The sequence below is a fragment of the Dipodomys spectabilis genome, unplaced genomic scaffold (genome assembly GCF_019054845.1).
Source record: "Dipodomys spectabilis isolate Male_0828 unplaced genomic scaffold, ASM1905484v1 ptg000728l, whole genome shotgun sequence".
NCBI lineage: Eukaryota > Metazoa > Chordata > Mammalia > Rodentia > Heteromyidae > Dipodomys > Dipodomys spectabilis.
Window position 1 is genome coordinate 823,938 of NW_024871405.1, and position 23,172 is coordinate 847,109.

Here is a 23,172-nt window from a genome sequence, read left to right on the forward strand (position 1 = left end):
GGCTGGCTGATGGGCTGCGGCCAGGCTGAGTGGAGGGAGCCCCCCTGGGCACTGGAAGGGGGACCCCCGGGGCACTGGAGGGGGGGACCCCGGGGGCACTGCGGGGGGAGACCCCTGGGTGCTGGAGGGGGAGACCCCAGGGCTGTCTGCAGCCCTGTGATATTGCAGCCGGGCAGGGTGGCTCCCCCAGGGTTGGGCACAGGAGATGTAATTCACAGATACAGCCACCAGAGGGTGCCAGAACTTCACTTTTGCAGGACCCCAGGTCTTGGGGTCCTGCCTCCGGCCCGGGACTTTCTGGGGTCCTCCTCCAAGGGTGGTGCACACAGGGGCCAGGGCCCACAGCCACCTTGGACTCTGGGGAGGCACGGGGTTTGGAGAGGAGAGAAGCGGTGTGCTGTGGGGGTCACTGTCCTGGCCCTCCGTCAGTCCCAGGACTGCCTCCTGGGCCCAAGTTTCCTTGTCTGCCTGCTTGTGGGCAGGCCTTGAGTTGGAGAAGTCCGCCTCCTCCTCCCTGTGCCCCCCCAAATCAGAGACTTGAGGGTCTCTATAGGTGTCTGGAGGGGTATCTGGTCCCACGTCAGAGCTAAACGAGCCAGGGGCTCTGGCGATGCCCCGTGGGACTCTGGTGACAATGTCTGGGGGTCCCAGGGCCCCGTCCTGCACATGGGGGCTTCAGGCCGCCCCCCACAGCGGCATCCACCTCCACTGGGTACAGAGGGGGAAGAAGCAGAAAGGCTCCTGATAGAAGGCCAGGAGCCCCGGGAGCAGCTGAGGAGCAGTGCCCCCCCCCCATTATTGTTTCTGGCCTGGCTGCAGAACAGCAAGGCAGATTTCTTCAAAAGTGGAGCCTCCTGTGGTGGCCAAGCCATCGGCCCCGGGGCCCAGCGCCTCCTGTCTTCAGCTCACTCCTCAGCTCCCAGATGGCCCCAGCCCTGGCCCACCCAGGCCCATCTGCTGGGCTCAGGACCCCATCCCTGAGCCACCCAGGCCTGGGACTGTGCTGATCTACAGGCCCTGTCCTGGGGCGCCTGTGAACCTTGGGTCAAAGCCAGGGTGCCTCGGGTCAAGGGTCAATGCCGCCAAGTACGTCCCTACCTTACCCGGAGGTTCCCATTTTCTAGGACTGTGGTGGCCACCCTGAGAGCCAAGACCCTGGTGCCGGGGGCTGCCGCTGCCCTGGCCTGTGCAGCTCTGTGCCTGCCAACAAGTCCCAGTGGGACACGGGCTCAATTCGCTGGCATTTCTGGGAGCATTTTCCCCTCTGCAAAGTCCAGTGGAGTTTTCAGAACCACATTCTCCCTCAGCCTCCCCCGGCCTCCTTCAGCCTTCCCAGCCTCCCCTGGCCTCCCTCAGCCTTCCCAGCTTCCTCCAGCCTCCCTCAGCCTCCCCCAGCCTCTCCCGGCCTCCCCAGCCTCCCTGGACCTCCCTACCTCCTATGGCCTCTCTCAGCCTCCCCCAGACTCCCCCAGCTTCCCCTGGCTTCCCCCCACCTCCCCTGGCCTCCCCCCAGCCCTCCTAGCCCATGGGTGGCAAATCAGGCTAGACCCAGCAGCCCTGCCAGCTTGTGGGTGCTCCGGCTGGGCCTGGGGCCACGGCCCTCGGCTCTGCAAGGCTCACCCTCACCAAAAGGGTCAGCCGGCGCTGGCCCAGCCCATGCCCAGGCCCACGGCCTCAGCAGCACTGCCGGGAGGCTGCAGAGACCCTCCCAGGGCCAGGGTCTTTGGCGAGGGTCCGGGGGTCAGCGGGGACAGGGACAGGAGGCAGCTGTGCAGGCTCTCTGGGCAGACAGGCCCCTGAGCCCCGGCCCCGGGAAGCTTCCTGGCCTGTGAGAGCCAAGGGGCCTTCAGCAAGCCCAGGCCGGGCAGGGGAAAGCAAGGCTCCAGGGGGCTGAGGCGTGGAGAGTGGGAGGGCCTGGCGCCCTTCAGCCCCAGCAGTGCCTCACTGGCTCTTGGGCTGGTCCTGAGGCCAGGTCTGGTTTGGGTCAGGAGGCAAGCCTGGGCAGGGGGACTTCCTGGAAGAGGCGGGACTTCCTGGAAGAGGCGACTCCATCCCTGGGCTTTGAGGAGCAGACCCAGTGGGGGACCATCCCGGGTTCATGCGTTTGTCATACGGGGCTGTAGCACGCAGCCCTGTGGCCATGGGGGTGGGGTGGGACCCCTGGGGAGGGGCTGAGGACAGAGACTGCCAGCATGTAAGTGGTCCGCCGCTGTCTGGGCCTCGGGCCCCTTGTGAGGCAGGCCGTGGGGGTCTTGAGCCCCCAGACCACTATCCAAGGAAGCCCAAGTCTGGGGAGACCACCCTCAGACCGCCCTGCCACCCCAATATTGCCATGGCCACTTGCTGCCCCCGACTCCCGGGGCCCAGTCCCTCTGGTGTCTCCCATTCCTCTCCTGAACCCTGACTGAATTTATCCTGGGCTGAATTTACACATGGCCCCAGGCACCAATATCCTGGGGTGAGCCTCTAGGTGCTCCAGATGAAGGCTTGCACCATAGGAGTGTAAAATGTACATTTACTGGCGCGAATAATAATGATTCTGGGGGAAAGCAAGGTGTTTTGAAGCTGGTGGCTGCCATTCCACAAATGGCCACAAGATGTCAGGCTTGGGCCAGATTTGAAAATTCCCACTGTCCAGGTACCTGAAAATGGAAATCAGGAGCAAATCTCAGCCTGCCTCTGTTTCTCCCCGAGCCCCTCTGTGAACAGGGGTCCTTTCTTTCTGCCTCTGTTTCTCCCCGAGCCCCTCTGTGAACAGGGGTCCTTTCTTTCTGCCTCTGTTTCTCCCCGAGCCCCTCTGTGAACAGGGGTCTTTTCTTTCTTCTCTGGCAATTTGAGAACATAGCTAATTTTGTTTTGATACAAATGTTATGCCATTCACTCTGGAAGAAGCAGGAAGGGGCTCTAAGTTTAACCTGTGACTTTCGTTATCCCAATGTCACAATCTTCTGGGATCCAGAAATGCCCCCCAGATAGAGGAATTCCTGACCCCAAGTTCCATATGGCCAGGACAGAGGCAGAAAGGAGCCTCAGAGCTAAGCGCAAGATTGCAGAGACCACCTGTGCCCTTGTTCTGAAGGTAGGGTCTCTTCCTTGTAAGAGAGAAGGGTCACAGTTTCACCTCCCATCTGTCTACCCCACCACCAGCACCCAGGGTGCCCCCCAAATCCTTGCATGTAAGAAATCTGGTTTCTGCTGTTGTAATACCAGAAGTGGACACCAGATGGCAGCACAAGGCCACTTAAGCCGCCTATTAGAAGATTATTGGGTAATTGGGTACTGCCTGGAATTTTCTGGGGACAGCTCAAGTCTATTCTGTAAAAATACCACTTGGCCAGTATGCGGTGGCTCTGCTAGAAGAGCTAAGAGGGAAAGAAATAAAGAGGGCTGTACTGTGTTGGATCTCCTCCCGTCCCACGACCCCTATATGAAAAGTCAATGATATTTAATGCCAGGGGAGGTGACAACCAGCACCCCAACTCCCTGGTGGCCAGTGCCCCTACTCCTGCTTAAACACCCCAGATTCCAAGCTCCTGGTGGAATGAAATCAGCTTGGGCTTGTCCAGAAGGACGTACTACAGGGTGGGGCTTGGACTCATCTTGCCACCTCCAGAATTGGGGTCTGTGGGGTATGGGCTGCTTTCCTTAGTGGCCCCACAGCAGCCAAAGAAACCTGCGTCCTCGATCTGAGACACCCCTCCTGGAGAGATGTCTGTGGGATCTTTCTGACTGGCTGGGGAAGGGCTCTTCACCCTCCCTGGCACATCCTGCCGGGGAGCCCCCACGACGTGTCCTTGGGAAACACACTAGGTGACAGAGCAGGCACAGGGAGCGTGGGTCCTTCAGGCTGGCCCTGCTGTGTGCCGGGGCCACCCGCACCCCTGCCTCCTCTACCCACCTGCCCCGCTCTTCTTCCATTGAGGATGGCCCTGGGCACCTGCACCACGCTGGTTGGGTCCCCGAGTGAGCCTGTCGTCTACCCCCACGTATGCTCTGAGATTCCCACCAAGAAAGAGCTCAGGTGGGACTTGACGTGCAAATGGAGAGGGAAGAATGAAGTCCCAGTATGAGCGGGGAGCCTGGGCAGGGTAAACACCCGGGCATGAGTGGCTGGGTGCAGGGCAGGGCTGGGCATCTCTGGGGAGTGGTCTTCATCTCCTTGTGGGTCTTTGGCCTCCCTCCCAAGTCTCCAAGTACCAGCGACATTCAGTCCAACCAGGCCGTGCTTTCTTTTTAAAAAAAGTTTTTATTTCCTTACATTCGTGGCAGGGAGGTAGGCTCTCATTGTTACTCATTTCCACACGTTTACCACCAGACCCCCACCTCCAGAGTTGCCCCTCCCCCCATCTCAGCACAGCTCGTTGCTGTATTCGGAGCAACTCCCCAATTATGGTCAGCCCTCAGTCCATGCCTTGCTTGGGTGTTGGCCAGGCTGACACAGCTGTTAATGGGCCGGGCACACTGCCCGGTGACGCCCGAGCCACCACCTGCTGCATGGCCCTCACAGCATGCCCGTGCCTCGATGGTACCGGGTGCCACCCACGTGGGGTTGGGGGTCTGGTCAGACACGTGGGACCAAGGGAGAGGCTCCCAGCAGACCCCTGCATCCATAAAACATGGGCAATGTGTTTGCCCTGGGCTGCGGCCACATTGGATGCACATAAAAGGAAATTTTTATGCTTGTTCTCGAACTCAGCTCCTTTTTTGCATAGCCCCGCCCCCATTTTACCTGTGCCACGCCCACAGACATTCCGGGGTGACTGCCAAGTGTCACTCAAGTGATATCACATCCACAGCCCACCCCCTGCACACAGTCCCCACCCCCTAGCTTCCAGGCTTATGTTCACGCCCACAGACACACTTCCGTTGGACGGGGTGGGGTGGAGGGGGGGTAGGGGGCGTGGCAAAGCCCCACCCACTAATGCACTAGTGCCCTGGTATGGGCAGGTGCCCCAGCCAGCTGACCCAGCAATCCCAAGTTGGCACCAACGTTCCCAAATTTGGAGGGGTCCGGAGCGAGGCGTGGGGGGGACGAGGAGGTAAGGGGCATCAGCACCACTCAGCTGGCACTCCAGCAGCTGCAGAGCTGAGCGGCGGAGGGCCATCCCGCTTCCCCGGGCCTGTTACCATGCACACTCTCAAAGTGCCCTTCCCTGTCTCCACAGCCTCAGCCTCGTCCCCCACCACCTCCTCGCAGGCCCGGCTGGGCGGTCTGGGCACCCCGGCCCGAGCACCCCCTACTCTGGCGGAGACTGCTAATCCTAGCCCAGCCAGCGGATCATCGTCCGGGCAGTTTCGGCAGAGGGCCCTGGGCACCAGCGACTCCCCGGTCCTCTTCCTCCACCGTCCGGGAGCCCTTGGGACCACGCAGCGACTAGAGTACAGGTATCCGGCCTGCCTCCCCCGTGGCTGAGCATGGGTGTTGGGGGCCTGGTGGGACATGGGACCGGACTGCAGCCGGCCCTCTGGAGACAGAGTGGAGGAACCCTGCCCCAGAGCCCCAGGCGGGGAGATGGCTCTCCCCACATGGCTGACTGGGCTGGAGGGAGGAGGCCGGGCGCCTGCCTGCGGGAATGAATGGCTGTTCTCACCAGTGTGTGAGGAAGGACTTTTCTAGGAGACATTTCCTCATAGATCTGAGATTAGAGGGTACGTGGCTGCTCCCTGCACCCTGACCTCAAAAGTGACACTGTGGATGGGGCCAGGCAGGGTCCAAGGCTGAGCTTTGGAGCGGGGTGGCCTTTCTCTGCACAGAGAAAACCCCAGGATGCTTCCCCCCCCCCCCCCAGAGGCACTGAGTTAGGAGGGTTAGCGCAGTGCCCAGCAGGGGGTGCTGTTTCTCTGAGGGTGGACGGCCGGGTCCAGTGGCCTCCCCAGGCCCCAGCAATGCACAAAGGCAGAGGACCGTGTGTGCACGGTGCCCCCTGCGTCCCAGCCCTCAGCCCCCACAAGTGCTGTCTGGGTGGGGTGGGGGGCTCATTCCCCGGGAAGCCTGGTGGCCCTCTCCTTGGGCTGACCTCCTGATGCAGTACTGTGTGCCCTGCAGGAGGGGGCGCTCCTGTCTTGTGCTGTGAGTCCTCACCAACCCCCCCCCCCCGCCCCCCAGGAAGGGGCCAGCCTGCCCACTGACAGCACACCCGCAGGTGTCAGGCATGATAGCTGTGCCCAACTGTCCCCCTCCTTTGTATGTGAAAAGTGGGGGTCTGGGCAGCTGGAGGAGCAGGTGGGGAAGAAGAGGGGGCGGGGGGTGCTCCTGGTGGCAGCAGGCCCGGGTGGGGAGGGGTGACTGTGTGGGGATCATGTGAAGATCATCCTTCTGCTTTCCCCAGGGGCCGAGTGGTCACTGCTGAGCCTCCAAGGGAAGAGGGAGGCCCCGGTCCTCAGCCTGAGAGCCCAGCGCCAGCCCAGCCCGAGCCGCAGCCCGAGCAGCCTTCTCAGCCGGAGGCCCAGCAGGCCGGAGCAGCCCCCGAGCCCAGCCCGCCCAGCCCGCCCAGCCCTGAGGTGAGCTGCTGCGGCCTGTGGCTAAGAAGGTCCCCGCGCTCCCAAGACTGAGGCCCACGGCCCGCGGCCCACGGCAGGGTCAGCGCCAGCCCCGTGCGGTAAGTGTCCGGTGTCTGCTGCTGCCCGGGTCCTGGCCGCAGGTGCAGCTGATCTGGAGTCCACGTGTCCAGTGCCCGGGCACAGACCTGGAGCCTCTGCCCCCCACCCTGCAGCTTTACAGGAAGCCCACGGGCTGAAGGGGCACAGAGTCACACGGTGGGGTGAAGGGGCACGGAGTCCCAGTGCGGGGTGTGGAATTTAGGGGGGCTCCGGGTACCCCATCTGGGGCTGGGCGTCGAGGGCTCCTAGGCCTTGGTGGCGGCAGCAGCAGCAGCAGCAGCAGCAGCGGCAGCAGCGGCGGTGGCGGCAGCTTCTTGGCCAGGAAGGGCAGAGGCCGGAGCAGGCAGGGGGAGGGCAGGCTGTCCCAGCCAGGAAGGCAGGGGCTCCGGCTGAGGGAAGGGGGGAGAAGAGGGGGGGAAATCAGCAGGTGGGAATAGGGAGAGTCCTCGAGAAAAGCTGGGTCCAGCTGGTGGGGTGCAAGGGGCCCCCTCCTCCGCCCTGTTTGTCAAGGTGGGTGGCGGTCTCAATTGTGCGGGCGGAAAATGAGATAATGACCGCAAACGCCCCCTGAGCCGGGCGGCCTTGCGGCGGCCGGCGATTCCATTGTGTCTCGGAGGCCGGGGGCTTCCTGTGTGTGAAGGGGGTGTGGGCAGTCAGGAGGCCCAGGGCCCAGAACCACCCTGCGGCTCACTCGGCCGGAGCAAGCTGAGGGGTGCTGTCCCTGTAGTTCGCCGATCAGGTACAGGGCTGAGGGAGCGAGGCCTGGGCCTTGGGTACAGGGGTGTGACTGGAGGGTCTGTGTCCTTGGGCCTGACCCCTGCCACCAGGGCAGCAGGCCTTGGGGCCTGAGGGGCGGAGTGGGCAGGTGACCCCCTTCCAGGCGGCTGTACCAGGGAGAAGAGGCCTTTCCTTAGAAGGTGTCATAAGAAGTCACAGGTACCGGTGGAGCAGCCTGGGTCCCTCCCCAGTGGACCCCCCATGACCCACCGTCCGTTGCCCCCCACCCCCGACCCTGACTTACTGTTGGCTGTGGGTGTGCTGATCCGCCATGGGCCCTGTGCCATTGGGCGCTGCTGGCTCCGGGCAGTGCGGCCCCTTCCCCGAGCCTTGTGGGGTGCCCGGCTCCAGGGCAGGGCGGGTGGGGTGGAAGGAGGGTGTGGAGGGGTGCCGAGCTGGGGGTGCCCAAGGGTGGGCTGGGGGGTGGCCGGCGGCCAGCTGGGAGCGCAGCTAGGGGAGGAAATGGGGCGGGGAGAGGGGAAGGCCCACCGCCAGACCAGGCAGGCAACTGGGGAACAGGCCGGAAGGCCCAGGATGGGGCGCGGGCCAGTCTCTGAGGGGTGGCCCCGTCCTGGAAGGGTGTCCATCCTCTTCAGAACTGGGATTTCCTCACCCGGGGGACACCAGCCCTTGCCTAGTGGTGACCCCTGTGCTCCTCAGCGCGGGGGCCACACCAATGCTGCCCCAGCCCCAGCCCCAGCCCCCCTCAAGCTGTTGGTGGGACCTGTCCGGAAGGAGGGGAAGAGGGCTCAGGGACAGAAGCTGGCCGCAGGTCATGGCGGGGGTGGGAGAGGCCCCTTTTGAGCCCTAGGGTGACCTGGCGCTGTCCCATCAGCCACGCTGTTGACTAAATAAGGCCAGGCGAGGGCTCTGGGCAGCTGGGAGGGGGGGAGCGAGGGAAGCGCATGTGTGCCCCCTGCCCGCCTGCCCTGGCACGGCTCCCAGGCCCTGGCAGCCAGCTCTCCAGTGAGCTCCCCAAGGTGACCCCCAGCTTCTTCCTACCTGGCCAATCAGGACGCATGTCGTGGTCCACGTGGCAGTGGTTTCTCCAGGGATAGGCACTCCTGCAGGGCAGAGCAGAGCAGAGGGACCCCCAAATAGCAACCCCCCGCCCTGTCAGATGACCCCTGACCTCTCCCCAATATGGAAGAGAGCGGGGCTCTGGGCCTGGACTCTCACCACCCGGTGAGCCACACACACCCCAGCCTGGGAGCTGGCAGCAGGGCCGGGGGCGCCAGCCCTGCTTCCAGCCAGCCCAGACCCCTCCGCCGGGCTCAGAGCCAGCCCCACGCTGCAGCAGAAGGGGGTGCGGGCAGGCCCTTTCTAAAACACTCTCACCCCCCAAATTGACAAGTCCCCACGGAGAGAGGCAGAGGGCCACGCCCCGGCCTCCACACCCCAGCCTCCTCGCTGCGGCTCCCGAGGTCTGCAGGCACACCCGTGGCCTGAGAATGCAGGGAGGGGCGGGTGGGAAGGAGAGGGGGGCAGCAATGGGGGAGACCGACCAGATGTTCTTGGAATGGGACGCGGGGTGATTGGTGGGGGCTGGAATTCGAGGGGGGAGTGCCCCTGCTCTGGGCTGCTTTTCATGGGAGGGGGGTCCAGGCCTTGGCACGCGGGCAGCGGGAAGGAAATGCCTTCGCCCGGTCCCCACACCTGTCTTGTGGCCTTAACCCTTTCCTGCCCAACGCCCCAATGTGCCAGGCCTCATGGCTCCTTCCCCATGTGTGTGGGGGGTGCTGACCGGTGAGAGCAGCCACCCCAGGGTGGCACCCCCAGTCTGCCCTGGTTTCTACGCCGGGTGGGGGTGATGTCCCCTCCGGCCTCCTCCACGCCACAGCCCCCCTCACCCCCCCACGCTGCCCCCTCCCTCAGGCTAACATCCTGGGCTTCTGTCTCTGAGTCCTGGGGGCCTGGGCCCCGTGGGGGAAACGGGTGGCAAATCCTCGTGGAGAAAACGAAAGGGGGTCTTGGCACCCCAGCACCCCCTCCATTTCCTCTCCACTTTCGCGTCGCGCAAACAAAGTCACCATGGGCCGCAGTCAGGGAAGGCCGGGCGCAGGCGCGGGGCTCCGGGCGCGCTGGGGCGGGCGGGGGGCTGCCGCCCGGGGTACCCCAAAGCCCCCAGGCCGAGCCAGGGCCGAGCCTGCCCCCCGGCGGCCGCACGGCCGCGGCTTCGCCTAGGCTCGCGGCGAGGAAGCGCGTGGGGTGCAGCGGGCGGCGGGGCGCGGGGGACCGAGGACACCTGGGGAGCAGCGCCAGGCCGCCCCCGTCCACCCCCCCTCCCCGGCCAGCCCGCCCGGCGCTGGCTCAGACCGGGCCGGAGAGGGAGCGGTCCACGTCCCGGGGCGCCCACGCTACCTGCCCCGCCGCCGCCCCCCCCCCCATCCCGGCGGCTCCCGCGCGCGTGCGCGCCGCGGGGTCCTGGGCAGGCTGGGCGCAGCTGCTGCAGGCGCGGGGCGCACGGGTCCCCGGGTCCTCCCCCCCCCTCCCCGCAGACGGGGCCCTCGGCTTCTCAAATGCAGCCCCCTCCCGGATCTGCGGCCCCCCGCAGCCGGCCCCGGTTTCTGGGGTCTGCCGGTTTCCCCAGATCCACTCACCGCGTGCAGGGCGCGCAGCAAAGCCGTCTGACTTGAGCTTCAGACGGCTGGGGGCCGGAGGGGCTGCCGGCGCCTCCCGATGTAGAACCGCGGGGCCGCGCGCCCAACCCCGCATTTCCCCCGTCGGCCTTCACGTCCGTCCCCCAGCCCCGACCTAGGCTCCCGGGCACGGAGGTCCCCGTGGCGCCGCGGCGTCCACGCGCGCCCTCAGCGTCCGCGCGCTGTCCCCACGCAAGGGACCTCGGTTCTCCCGCGGCCTCAGCACTGCGGCCGCTGGGCTAAGTCTTGGAAGTGGCCTCCGGGTGCCCACCCTCACACTTCTCGCTTTGTCTGCCTTGTGGGTTCGGAATTTCCACACCGACTTCCACCAGCTGTGGTCCCGAGCTTGGGTTCCTGTGTCCTAGCTTTCTTTAATGCCCCGAACAATTTTCCTTTCTTTTCCTAGACCAGCTTCCCCCTCCCAGGCCTGGACCTCCCCTCAAAGTCCCCCGCCTTTCCCCAAAGTCAGGCATCGTACCCAAACGTTTCAGCCATCTAAGGTCTCCCATCTAGGATGGGAGAAAATGCTTTTTTTTCACCCTCCAACAATGAAAACTTACTTAACAGCCCCCCCCCCCCCACCGCCATGAGCCATACAACTTCGGGATATGCAATCCCACAACCCTGCCAGCTTCCTGACCCTTTACTTTGGTTTTTTAGAATGTGGGGTGCTTCAGGCAGGCCCCACAAACACGGGGGACAATTATCCCAGGTGTGTTCACAGGGTGCCGAGGGTCCCAGGTCACCCAAGCACAGAGCCACCCCGGGAAATGGGCTTTTGTTGTTGTTCTTTTTCTACTCAGACTTTGTTAAAGATTCATAATTCCCAAACAGAATTTTCTCCCGTCTCTTAACATGTTGAATGCTAAAACACCACCTGGGTCCCTTAGCTTAGCTGACAAGCATTTTTGTAAACTGCAAACACCGATTTCCAAATTCCAGCCGCAGGACCCTTTTCCCGATTCCCATATTTGCGTGTGCTGGGGTTCCTTCCAATATTAGGCAATGTCCTGCAGCCCCCCAACATATTCAGCATTATACTTGGGTCATGGAACGGCCCTGTGTTCTCTGGCTGGAGTGCAGGCCACGTACCCAAAGTCCCCCACACTTAGGCAATATTTCCTGCAAACACTGAGCTGGCCCTTCAGGTCACCAATGCAGAGCACTGATTCTCCAGGCCCTAAGAATTAGGGACTCTTAATCCCTTTTCTTAGAACTTAGATGATGAGCCCCCTACTTCCCCCCCTCCCCAAGACCCCCACACAGTCCTTGAAGAATTTCAAGCAACTTTCCTGGATCCTTGGATTAAAAAATATGTATTTTCCTAAGATCCAGAAAATGTTTACACTCCAAAAAAAAAAAAGAATTTTTCCCTCTGCAGAAACACAGCTTTTATAAAATGTTAATGAACTTTGTACAACTTTATGACCACCCCCATCCGGAGTCTCCCTAAATTAGGTCAGGTTTCATGGGTCCCCCCTTAAGCACAACAACAATAACAAAATGTTCCCGGGTCCCAGAAATCCCAGGTTTTAAAGATCCCATAAATTTCCTAGCTACTAACTCAGCCTCCTGAAATTTAGATGGCAATCTCCTTCCCCACCTCACAGATCCCCAAAACTTGGAACTCGTTTTGCTGGGATTTCCCAGAAAAATGTGGCCCAGGAAAACCTAGAGGATGCCCCCCACATTTCAACAACAAAACCAAACCAAAAACTAAGCCACACTTACTTATCAAATTAAATCAGAAAAGGACATTGCTCTCCCCGACCGCCTTCCTCAAATGGACTGCTTGCACTCTGGGTCCCCCCACTCTCTCCCTAAAATTTTAGTGGTCTCCAAAGTAAGCTTGAATGGTTTCCCCCAACTTGAAGGCTTCTCCCCGCATCTGCCGTGCCCAGACAGGTCAGTGCGCTCATTGATCTACACACCCAACATGTGGACGTTGATCCCTGCTCCCCCCAGCACTAATAAGAATCTGCTCGGAGCCCCAACATGAGCCTGCTGTCTCTGCCCCGCCGGGGAACGTGTCTCCCAGGTTCCCCAGATTTCATTTAAAGAAATTTCTTTGACTTGACCAAAAAAAAAAAAAATCCCAATCTTTGCAAATTACTCTTGAATTTTGTGAGCCCCCCCAAACTTGCCGATCAAGTTTCTGGGCTCCCCAATTTTAGACGAGTCCCTAGTCCCCCTCCAAGCGCACGGAGCAATTTCTCTCATCTCCCACACTTGAACTCCATTTTGGGGGAGTCTGAGATTTACTCATTAATCACGACTCCCCCCTCCCCTTAACAAAGTCTTCCCGTCACTCTGCCTCTCCGCTGCAAGCCGGACAGAGCTCTGCATTGGGGTGCCCGGTTTCGGGGCACGGTCTTTGACCTGCCAGCCGCCCTGGGCAGTCCCCCCGGTCCCCCCGCGCGCTGGCACTGGCTTAGCCTCCCGTTGGATTTTGGACACCTCTGTGTGTGCCCGGCACAACCAGGACAACGGTGCGACCGCTCGGACGTGCGGACGTGCGCGCCGCGGCTCCCGCGCCCCGGGAACCACTGGGCATTGCCCCCAGTTTCCCCCAAATTTGGGCATCGTACCCGAGTCTTCCAATCGACTGGGCGTTGCCCCTGGACACCGGGGACTGCCCCCCCGGGGTCCACTCACCTCCAGCAGCGTCCGCTGCCCTCCACCGGGAGTTCGGCCGCCCTCCTCGGCTCCTCGCGCGCCTGCGGACGTCGTCCCCGACCTCGCGGTGAGCTCCCCGCGCGCGCGCGCGCCGCTGCCCGCCGCCCTCCTGCCTCGACCGGCGTTCGCTCGCCTCCCGCTGCGCCCGGGAGGCCCCGGGAGCGGCACGGGGCAGCCCCGCACTCCCTCGGGCTGGGCGCCCCGCACGGCGCCGCTTTCCTTTTCTCTTTGCAAAGATCTCGGCCGCGGGGGAAGGCGGTGCGGGGCCGCGCGCCGGGCCGCCGGCCGTCCGGGCTCGGGCGGGCGGGCGCGCGCCGAGCCGGCACCGGCCGCGGCTCCCGGCGGGGAAGGGTGAGCGGGCGCGCGGGCTTCCGCCGCCCGGGCCAGGCGCGGGCCGCGCGGGTGGACGGGGTGCACGGATTGGGGAATGGTTTTGACTTGGTTTTTTAAAAATCACACTACTTAAGTTAACGTCGTCCAAACTCTCCAGGAGATGGGTTCCCCAGATCCCCAAATTATCGTGGTGGCCCCCGGGGCTGAACCCGCGTCTACGGAAGGCCAACGCACCGAGGACGGGGGAGCCATTGTCCGGATATTCTGGGTGGGTCCCCAAAGCGAGCTGCTTAAGCGCATCCCGGTGAGCTCCGCCGCGCAGGTAGGAACTGAGCTTCGCTTCCGCCCCGCCGCTCTCCTCGCCGGTCCGCGTCCGGCCGGCCCGGCCCCGCGCGCGCGCACCTGGCGGCCGCCCGGGCTGCTCCGGGCTCCGCGCGGCGCCGGGGGGCGCTCGGGACCAGGCGTCCGTCCGAGGTGCCGCGCGGCGGGCTCCGCCTGCCGGGGCAGGTGGCGGCAGCGCGCTCGGCGCGAACCCGGGGAAGCCGCCTCTTCCCCGGGCCGCTGCCGACCGGGACCCGCGGGGCGCGCCGAGACCCCGGTTACTGCGAGGGCCTGCGCCGTGAACCCCCAATACTGCGAGACCCCAATAACTCGAGGGCTTGCGCCGAGATCCCCCCGCTCCTGGGAGACCCCTTCCCCACGGCTCCGAGGGCCTCTCGGCCACCGGCCCCGGCCCCCCGGAAACGGGACCAGGCCCCGCGAAGCCTCCGGAGCGGGGTGGGGGTGGGGAGGACCTGGGAGCGCGATCGCCTCGGGGGGCTTCCCAGCCCCCACCCGGGCCGGGCGGCCGTACCCCGAGGGGGCCACCCCCCCCACCGCCCGAGGGCCCCGGCCCGCATTCCCGCCCGTGGCTCGAGTTGCGGGGGGCGGTCCCGGGGCGGGGCGAGGGCCCCCGCGGGCGCCCATTGGCGCGGGCGCGCGGCCAGCGGGGCCCGAGCGGGCGCCGAGCCGCGGGGTGGCGCGGCTATAAGAGCCGGGCGTCGGCGCCCGCAGTTCGCCTGCTCTCCGGCGGAGCTGCGTGAGGCCAGGCCGGGGCCGGCCCCCCCCTTCCGGCCGCCCCCCGCCTCCCGGCCCACGCCCGCCCGCGCTCGGCCCGCCAGCGCCTCCATCCGGGCTGGCGGCCCCGCGTCGACGCCGTCCGCCGTCTCGCTGCTAACTCCCGTCTCGGGCGCCGTCGGCGGGGCCGCGCTCCGCCGGTCCTGCGGATTCCCCGCCGCCTCCTCTCCATCTACCTCGACGCCCGTCCCGCTTCGCCCGAGGAGGCGGTCCCCACCGCAGGCAGTCCGGCTCGCAGGCCGCCGGCGTCGTCATCCCCCGCGCTCCCCTCCCGGCCCTCCCCGGTGCGCGCCGGCCGCTCCCCTCCTCTGTCCGCCGCGTCCCGAGCGAGCGGCCGCGGCGCCGCCACGCCCTCCCCTCCCCAGGCCCGGGCCCGCGACGGCCGAGGGCTCCGTCGGCCCACACCGAGCTGGGTAGCTCGCGGCCGGGGAACCCCCACCTCTCCTCCGCCCTGTCACCTCCGCCCCCGACCCCGACGTCGCGTCCGCGCCCGGCTCCGGCCCTGGCGCGGACCCCCTCGCCTCCCTCCCGGGGCGCCCGCCCCCACCCCGCTCCTGGCCTCCACGCCCTCCCCGTCTCGCCGCCCCCCCTCTGCGCCATGGATTAACTCCGGTTTCTGTTTCTCTCGACTGTCCTTCCCCCTGTGACCTGCCCGCCTCTCGCTGTCCCCTCTCCCTCTCGCCCTCTCTCTGGCCCCCCCCGTTTCTCGTTCACTCTGTCTCTCTCTCTGTCTCTGCCCCCGATCTGTCCTTGGTACAACAGCTGACCTCATTTCCCGACACCTTTTCCCCCCCTAAAGTACAACATCTGGCCCGCCCCGGCCCCGAGACTGCCCGTCCTCCCTAAGAGAAGCAGAAGCGTCCCCCCCCAAAAAAAGCCATCCTCCCGCTCTGCCGGGCGCCATCCGGCCCCCGCGACCCGGCCAGAGCGGCGCTGGCCGAGGAGTGCCCGGCAGGAGGGCCAACGCCCGCTGCTCGGTTTGAGACCACGCAGCAGGGAGGTGGGCGGCGGCATCGCCGGCTTCCAGGTAAGCGGGGCCGGGCGCGCGGCGGCCGCCGGCGGCGGCGGCGGGCGCGGGGGGCTGGGAGCTGTCCGGGCCGGAGGCGCGCGGCGCGGCGCGGGGAGGGCGGCGCGGGGAGGGCGGAGGGCGCGCGGCGCGGGTCCCAGCCGTCCGCCGGGCGCACGGACTTCCTGGTCTGTTGAGCGGAGTGTGATTTGGGCCACGCGGGGCTCGGCGCCGAGGCCGAAACCCACTGGGGCGCGCTGACTTGGTGCCAGACGAGTCTGGGAGGGGGGGTCTGGGGGGGCTGGAGGGGGCCGAATTGGCAAAGGCGGCCCGCCAGACGCCACATTGGCAGTATTGTCTCCCCCCCCCCCATCTCTGCCCCTCAGCCTGGAATCTGGGGAGAAGGGGCCGGCTTGAGGCTCGGGAGGGCCAGGCCGGGGATAGCACAGAGAGGGGTGAACGGCCCCCCGCTCTCTCGCCGGGGCAGCATGGAAGTTTCCATGAGACGTAGCTGGAAGGGAGCCCCCCCCTCTCCCTCCCCCCTCCCCCCGCCGCGGCCCCGGTGCGGAGCTGGGCCGGGGGGCGCAGATCGAGCCCCCCCTCGCGGTGCTCGGCGGAGGAATAGCGGTGGGGGGGTGTGGGAGACAGGGGACTGGCTGGAAGGAGGGAGGGGGCGGGTGCAAAGGGGGCGGGGGGAGTGGTCAGCGGGGAGGGGTGGGGTGGAGCCGGGGCTGGGCGGAGCCCGCTCAGACATAAAAGCCGAGGCACTGACCAGCTTGCAAACTGGACATTAGCTCCTCCTGTGAGAGACTTCCAGCCTCCTCCTCCTCCTTCTCCTCCAGCCGCAGCGAGCCTCCTGTCCAGCTGCAGGTAACAAGGGCTGTGGAGCCAAGACCCTGCTGCCGTCCGGCTCTGGCCTGCCCTGCCCGATGGGGTCCCTGGGGCAGTGGCCCAGCCTCGGCCCTCCGCCCTGCGGCCCGGCCTGCTGCCTCCTCTGCCGCCTTCGTCCTCTTCTGGGCCTCTGCCCCCTGTGCTCCCACCTGGCTCCCTGGCTTCTCCTCCTCCCTTTTCTTTTCTCTCTTCCCCTCTGCCTCTTTCCTCCAACAGTTTGCATCTTTTCCTGGACCCTCACCTGTGTCCAACCTCCACTTGCCTCCAGGCCAGTCTCTTGCTCTCTGCGGCGCCCTGGCTTGGACATGGAGCTAGAGTGGTCGGGTTTTCGGGACCTCCAGCTGCTCCTCGGACAGACGCCGGCTGAGTGTTCCTAGAGTTTGGAAGTGGGGGATGGGGGGGTCCTGTGGAGAGGCGGGCAAGGTGACTTTCAGACCTCACTGTGAAGCGGGCTGCTCTCCTGGGAGAGCTCCAGCAAGATTGTTTCTTTCTCCACATGATTTATTGCCTTAAGAGATTTCCTGGTGCCTGTGTGGGGAGCCTGGTGTGTGTGTGGGGGTCCACCTTGGAGCCAGGGCTAGCTCTGGCCCCAGCCAGCTCTGCAGCCACTTAGTCTGTGGAGGGGGTGTGTCCTAACGCCCGCCGTCCCTCCAGAGGAGACCAGCCTCCCACGTGGCCTGACCTTGCTGTTCAAGGCGCCCCTGATGAGGTTGAGATTCCGTCAGGGAGACTAGTGGTCTCCGAGGGTCTCCATGGTCTCTGGCCTGGGGTGGTGGGAGCTGCAAAGGGGAGTTGGGGCTTTCTCCTAAATTTTGGGTTGTCTAGAGCCCACTGGACTAGAAGGACTGTGATTCCCAAGACCTAGGTCCCTGGGAGTGTGGGTGACACTGTTGCTCTAACCATTGGATCTTTGACGTGAACTCTGTGCAGCACATGGGGCAGGGGTGGGGGTGGAGGTGGGGTGGGGGAGGGGGGGCGCAGGGAGGGGGGGCACCTGCCCTTGCTCGTCAGGAAGGGGTGGTCCTCCCAGAACTCCCTGCCCAGGTGGGGGTGGGGGGCGGCAACTGCCCTCTTGGGCGCACATGGTCCATGGTGGAGTGGTGACTGGGCTGGCCCGGCCCCCATGACATCATGGGGTGGGGGGGCAGGTCCAGTGCAGTGTCCGGCGCTGGTCCCTACATCTGTGGGTGTGGCTGGACTGCCCACGTGATGGGGGATCGGGCCCCACATGGGATTGCCTGTGTGTCTGGAAAACCAGAGCAGTGCCCTAGTCTCGGCAACTGGAGCGTGCGAGTCATTTCCATCATTAAAACACAAATCGCATTAACAGGAAGTCCGGCTTTCCAGTTTCAGTTGAGTTTCGAGGTGGCTGTGGTCAGGAGGGGTCTGGGCCCCGCTCATGGCCCCATCTGCCTTTTGTCTTGCCAGACACCGATGGGGTTCCCAATGGGGAAGTCGATGCTGGTGCTTCTCACCTTCTTGGCCTTCGCCTCGTGCTGCATTGCTGCTTACCGCCCCAGTGAGACCTTGTGTGGCGGGGAGCTGGTGGACACCCTGCAGTTTGTCTGTGGTGACCGCGGCTTCTACTTCAGTAAGTAGCTCCTGAGGGGGAACGGAGGGTGCCCGGCCCGGGACTGAGCGGGGAGGGGGTGTGGGGGGCACTCCAGGGTCAGCGGTCCCACATTTACCAACCATTTGTCCCCTTTCACGAGGAGGCCGGGCCTCACTTGCCCTGTGCGTTCACAAGGCCTCTTCTCTGGGTCTGAGCTGCTAGTGGAGATGGTAGGGGGTGGCGGGAGGGGGGGGGGGAGCTCCCAGCTACTAAGCCATACACCTTTCTCCATTTCTGGCCATTTTGAAAAGGGGCCCAGGGGAGCAGACTCGGGCCTCACATCCTGCTCTGACTATATTGCTCACTCTTCCCCTTGGTTTTCCAGCTGGGGAGCTGGGGCCTGGCACTCTGCTGGAAGCAGAGGGCAGCTGGGGACCCCCTGGACCTGCGGTGGGCCACGGACCACCCTGTCTCCCCACTTGGCTCTCTCCACACAGCCTCCTCTGTGCCTCTGCTTAGCACCTGTGAAGTGCTCACAGGGTGTTCTTGCATTTCAAACCTTCTCTCTGCAAAGGACTCTGCTCCTGGGCGCTCTGAAGCTCCTCCCGCCTGGCCTCTCCGGTGCCCTCCCTGCGCCTGCCTGCCTGGCCTGGGTGGCTGGGGAACTTCAGGGTCTGTCCTTGCTCAGGAAGTCCCTCCTGAGCACCAAGCATCAGGTTTTCCCGAGAGGAGGGCAGGGCTGAGCCCACTTGTGGCAGCTCCCTCTCCTTGCCCCCCCCCCCATGGTGCTTGTCCTTTGGAGCCCCAAGAAGCCCCCAGCAAGCCTTGGAGCTGAGTGCTGTTGTGGGGGAGAGGGGGAAGGCGGGAGAAGAGAAGAGAGTGGTTTATGGGCTCCTCACTCCTCCCCTCCCGTCTTGTTCTCTCCTGCCCAGTCCCCCCCCCCCCAATCTCTCTCTCTCAATCTCTCTCTCTTTCAGTGCAGTGGGTGGGGGGGTAGTCCAGGGACCACACCTCACCTGTTTTCCAAACCATCAGAGAGGTGGGGCCATTGTAGAAAGGTTCTAGGCCGGTGGGAGGCACCGGAGGCCAGGGGCTGGACCTGCAGCCAGTCTGCCTTCATCCCCCCTGTACCGGCAGGGTGATCGGTGTTTGGCCAGGACCTAGGCTGAGGGCAGGGGCCAGCCTTTGCCCTCCACAGCCTTGGGGGGGGGCTGGAGGGCATGGCCGTGGGTACTGACTGTCTGGTGGGGCTCCAGGCAGGCCTGCAAGCCGTGCCAACCGGCGCAGCCGTGGCATTGTCGAGGAGTGCTGCTTCCGCAGCTGTGACCTGGCCCTCCTGGAGACCTACTGCGCCACCCCCGCCAAGTCTGAGAGGGACGTGTCGATCTTTCCGACCGTGCTTCCGGTGAGACGGGGGGCCTTCTGCTCACCTTCACCCAGCAGCCGGGATGGGGCACAGACAGGGGGTGGGTTGGGGGCCGGGGGTGTCTCCGTGTCAGGTGACGCACGGTGGGTGACTGGCCATTTCTTCGCAGGACAACCCCGAATACCCCGTGGGCAAGTTTTTCCAACATAACACCTGGAAGCCATCCACCCAGCGCCTGCGCAGAGGCCTGCCTGCCCTCCTGCGTGCTCGCCGGGGGCGCGCACTCGCCAAGGAGCTCCAAGCGTTCAGAGAGGCCAAGCGCCACCTTCCCCCATCGTCCAAAGGCCCTGCCCACGGGGACTCCTCTCCGGAGATGCCCAACAACCAGATGTGAGGCAAATTGTCGTAACTCTGCTGCGCCGTGCCACCGCCTGTGACCTCTCCTGGCCAGGGACGGCTCCATCTTGTCCCGCCTCTGAGACCTCTCTGTTCCATTTCTGCTCCATGGGCTTCTTCCACCTGCCCTCCTGCCCCGCCTCCCGTCAGGCTACTCTGCCCCACTCCATCGGGCTGAGGAACCAAAGTAACATCTTCAAAACTTAACTCAATTGGCTTTAAAACGTCCCTAAAATGCCCCCGAAATTGCCCCCAGTTGAATCTGCATATCAAAAACTTGATAACCAACCCCCCAATCTCATGCATAGTCCCCTTAAAACTAATTGGCATTTTAGAAACACCACAAAGGCTAATTAGCAATTTTAAAAAAAGATCTTAAAAAAAATCAATTGGCTGAAAAAAAATACCAAAAAAAAAATTGGCTTAGAAACAATTGGCAAAGTAAAGGAATTTGGCATGCCCCCCCCCCCCTTCCTCTCTGCCCCTTTGGACCTTGAGTCAAATTGGCTTAGACTTGGGTCTCTGAACCTAAGAGCAAGGAAGGGGACCAAAATGTCCAGTGGGCATGTGCTTGCTTCTGTGCTGTCTCCCCGGTGTGTCGCTCGAGTGCCAGCTAGCTGTTAGACAGCAGAGCCACCCAAACTCATTCTTCACTGTCTTAACACACCACAGCAGGTGAGGTCCAGCGAGACCACGGCAGGGGACAGAGCGTGAACACGGCAAACAAAATGTAATTGGCATGAGCCCCCCAACCCCCAAATCTCACATCTCAGTCCCAACCCTAAAAGGACAGGCCCCCACACACTACCTGCACCCACCCCCCCTCACAATTCACACCTGACACACTCACACCCCCCACTCACACACACACACACACACTCACACACACACACTTAATTAGATGAATACGCCGAGCAGAACCAATCAGCCCACCTCTCTAAGCCACACTTGGCAGATTAGGCCCAGGTCCATCCTAAATTCTCCATGCCGTTGTGCAGTCCAGGCTCCCTGACCACCCTTGGAGCTTTACCCCACAGTCCCCTGCAGCCTGAGCCTCCTCTGGGCTCCCAGATCAGACCCCACCCTAGCCGATGCCCTGTGCATCCTGTAAGCGGTCCAGCAGCGGTGAGGAATGAGTTTGGCCAGACCAGAGACAGCATAGCCAAGCAGGACATGTCTTTCTAGTAGCCTGACTCCCTGGGTGTGCTCTGGTAGAAAGATCTGGGGGATCCCTCCCACTGAGCACCCTAGGGGCCATCTTTGCCCCTCTCCTGGGAAGCCCTCCCTTTTGGGGGACCCCCAGGAGATGGACATGGATGGTGGGAGAGTGGGAAGTCTGGCGGTTTGGAGGGGCGGGTGGGGGGCAGTGGGGGCCCGGTGGAGGAGCCCCTGGAGAGGAGGTGGCCCGGGGAGATTTTCGGATGACGTGTCAGGAGGAGGCACAGGAAAGCTTGCAGAGTTACAGAGAGAGAAATTGGAGTCCAAATTTGAAGTCAGTTGATTCTTCCCCCTTTGTTTCTTGGGGCATCTTTCCTTTTTTTTTTTTTTTTTTTTCTTTTTTTTTGATCCCTCCTTAGCTTTTTTGCGCTCACGAAACCCGTCCCCAGTAACAGGGGAGCAGCGACCCAAGGACGGAAGCACAACCTCACCACCACCGTCACCACCCTGTCCTGCTCTCCGCCATTTATCGCCCTTGATTTGTTTTTTGTTTTGAGTCTGTCCTGTCGCTTGGGTTGAGTCGGGAGTGGAGTCCCTCTGGGGTGCGACCACCACCCCATGGGGGAACCGAGGGGAGGGAGAAGGCCGCAACCGGCCGGCTTCCCAGGAGGGTGGCAAGTCCTGGGAGGTTCTGAGGGGCGGAGGGGAGGGGCAGCGGTGCCTCCCAGGTGTCAGGAGGGTGCTCGGAGGTCACCGAGAAGGGGCCCCCAGCTGGCCGTGCCGGCTGGGGGGGAAGGGGCTCGGGAAGTGTAGGCAGAGAGGCTCCATCAGGCGGGAGCAGAGGTGGCCGCCTTCCGCACACCTGTGGGGTGCTCCCCCCTCCCTCAGCAACACCGGACCCACTCCTCAGCACCCTGCGTTGCCCCCAGGAGGTCTGGAGCTCTGGGGGCCTCCTGTGAGCGAGGTGGGGTGAGGCCGGGAGTCGGGGAGGCTAGCGGTCTTGGAGTCCACAGAGCAGGAGAGCTGCCGTTCAGGGGGTCGCTTGGGCCCTGAGGCCTGCGGGTCTGGCAATGCCTGGCAGCCACCGCCATGGTGCCTAGGGCTGTGCGGGGACCAGGGCGGCTGGAGGTTTACCTCACCCCCACTTTCTGCTTCCAGTGCAGCCCCCCTGCAGTGGCAGCCCGACTAGCAGTCTAGAGGCCGATGCTTTTGGGCCCTGGTGACAGGATTGGCATGACCCAGGGGGCGGTCCGTGCCAGTCCGACCACAGCACAGGGGTCGCACCGCCGTGTTCCCGCAATGGGCATTCGGAACATTGGACACAAACCCAAATTGCAAATTGTTGTCATTGGAGAGTACACACAGATTGGCCTGAGATCCAAAACCCAAACCTGAGAGGCACCCCAAATTGCCCGCCCATTCGGCTGGACACCCACCCAGTTCTACCGTGCTGCCTCACGGATGGGTGTCCCGGAGCACTGGCGGAAGATCACTGTGTCCCCAGCTTTGCAGCTCTCCCCACGGTCACGTCCCACCCTGACCTGGACACCTGCCTAGCCTCCCGTGCCTAGTGTGGTCCTCCATCTTGTCTCCCTCCCCCCACTGTCTTCGGTGGAACCCCCTCTTGGGTCCCCCTCCTTACCATCGACTGAAGACCTCCCACGCGCAGAACACCTTGTCTCCATGCCACTGCCCCTGACCATCTCCGCAGTGGCCCACGTGTTTACCCCGTCTCAGCCCCTTTAACATGCTGTTTCCGACAATACCCAATGCTTGGGTTTTGTCTTTAACCTGTTAACGCTTGCAATCCTAATAAAGTAATTAAAATTTTACTTTTTGAGTCCTTCATTCCTTTTCTTGGGTACTGAAGGGAGGGAGGGAAGGAGGGAGGAAGGGAAAGAGGAAGAAAGGAAATGGGGGAGGGGGAGGGCAGAGGGAGAGCTGACCAGTCTCCATCTCTGGGCAGGTTGGGCAGGGGGCAGGAAGTGGACACTCAGCATGTCTGGGATGGGAACTCAGGGCAGTGCTCCCCGGAGGAGCCAGAGTGTGGGAGACAATTTCAGCCACCAAGTCCTCAACCATCCTGGTGTGGGGGCTGGGGGCCGGCTGCACCAGAAAGGGTGGGACCAGGGGACGTGGGGTGAGGAGTGGCTTCTGTACACCAGATCACCCCCATCCCCTCCCAGAGCTGCAGATGCAGGGTGAGCCGGGCTGGTCCTGTACCTTCCTGCCCAGTGGCTCTTGCCAGCACCTGACTTTGGGGTCTCTGAACCCAGGAGGGGGGCCAGGCTGCCCCCCCATACAGGAAGCCTGACCTCTCCCTTCAACGCTCCTGTTCTAACCCCTCAGCAAGCGGCCCCTGCCCCCACTGTGGTGAGCCAGGCTGGGACCCAGGGGGCAGAACCAGCCTGTGGGGCCAGGAAGCCGATGGTGGGTGGCACGGCAGGAAGGGGGGTGCGGCCTGGGCTGGGGAGGCCTCTCACCCCGGCACCTGGAAGTCCCACCCTTTCTCAGATCTCATTTATTGACTCACTCCTACCCTTTATCGATGGCCGTGGGCGGTGACCGTGGCCTCCAGAAATCTGCCCAACACTGCCCACGAAGTCTGAGGGTAAGCAGTGGCTAAGGGGCTTCTGAATGAGCCTGGGTTGGCTGGGAGGAA

General features: G+C 63.7%; 2 protein-coding genes across 4 annotated transcripts; one reads left to right on the top strand and one right to left on the bottom strand.

The window, feature by feature from the left end:
- Positions 1-6,715: 6,715 nt before the first annotated feature.
- LOC122102082 (collagen alpha-1(I) chain-like) lies at positions 6,716-17,122 on the bottom strand. The gene is made up of 10 exons (XM_042672626.1): positions 17,033-17,122; positions 16,374-16,442; positions 16,280-16,332; positions 15,920-16,011; positions 15,107-15,425; positions 13,902-14,333; positions 12,672-13,819; positions 8,380-8,441; positions 7,622-7,827; positions 6,716-6,989 (listed from the first exon to the last, which is right to left on the bottom strand). Exons 1-10 carry the CDS (start codon positions 17,120-17,122, stop codon positions 6,716-6,718), a joined length of 2,745 nt encoding a protein of 914 aa, XP_042528560.1.
- Positions 7,306-22,342, top strand: Igf2 (insulin like growth factor 2). Of its 3 annotated transcripts, none has more exons than XM_042672613.1 (4): positions 7,306-7,339; positions 17,467-17,629; positions 18,847-18,995; positions 19,126-22,342. In XM_042672613.1, exons 2-4 carry the CDS (start codon positions 17,473-17,475, stop codon positions 19,348-19,350), a joined length of 531 nt encoding a protein of 176 aa, XP_042528547.1. In that variant the 5' UTR covers positions 7,306-7,339; positions 17,467-17,472; the 3' UTR covers positions 19,351-22,342. The 3 variants fall into 3 exon arrangements, with proteins under 3 accessions (XP_042528547.1, XP_042528548.1, XP_042528546.1); XM_042672614.1 differs by lacking the exon at positions 7,306-7,339 and adding an exon at positions 14,938-15,168; XM_042672612.1 differs by lacking the exon at positions 7,306-7,339 and adding an exon at positions 15,951-16,017.
- The last annotated feature ends 830 nt before the right edge of the window (positions 22,343-23,172 follow it).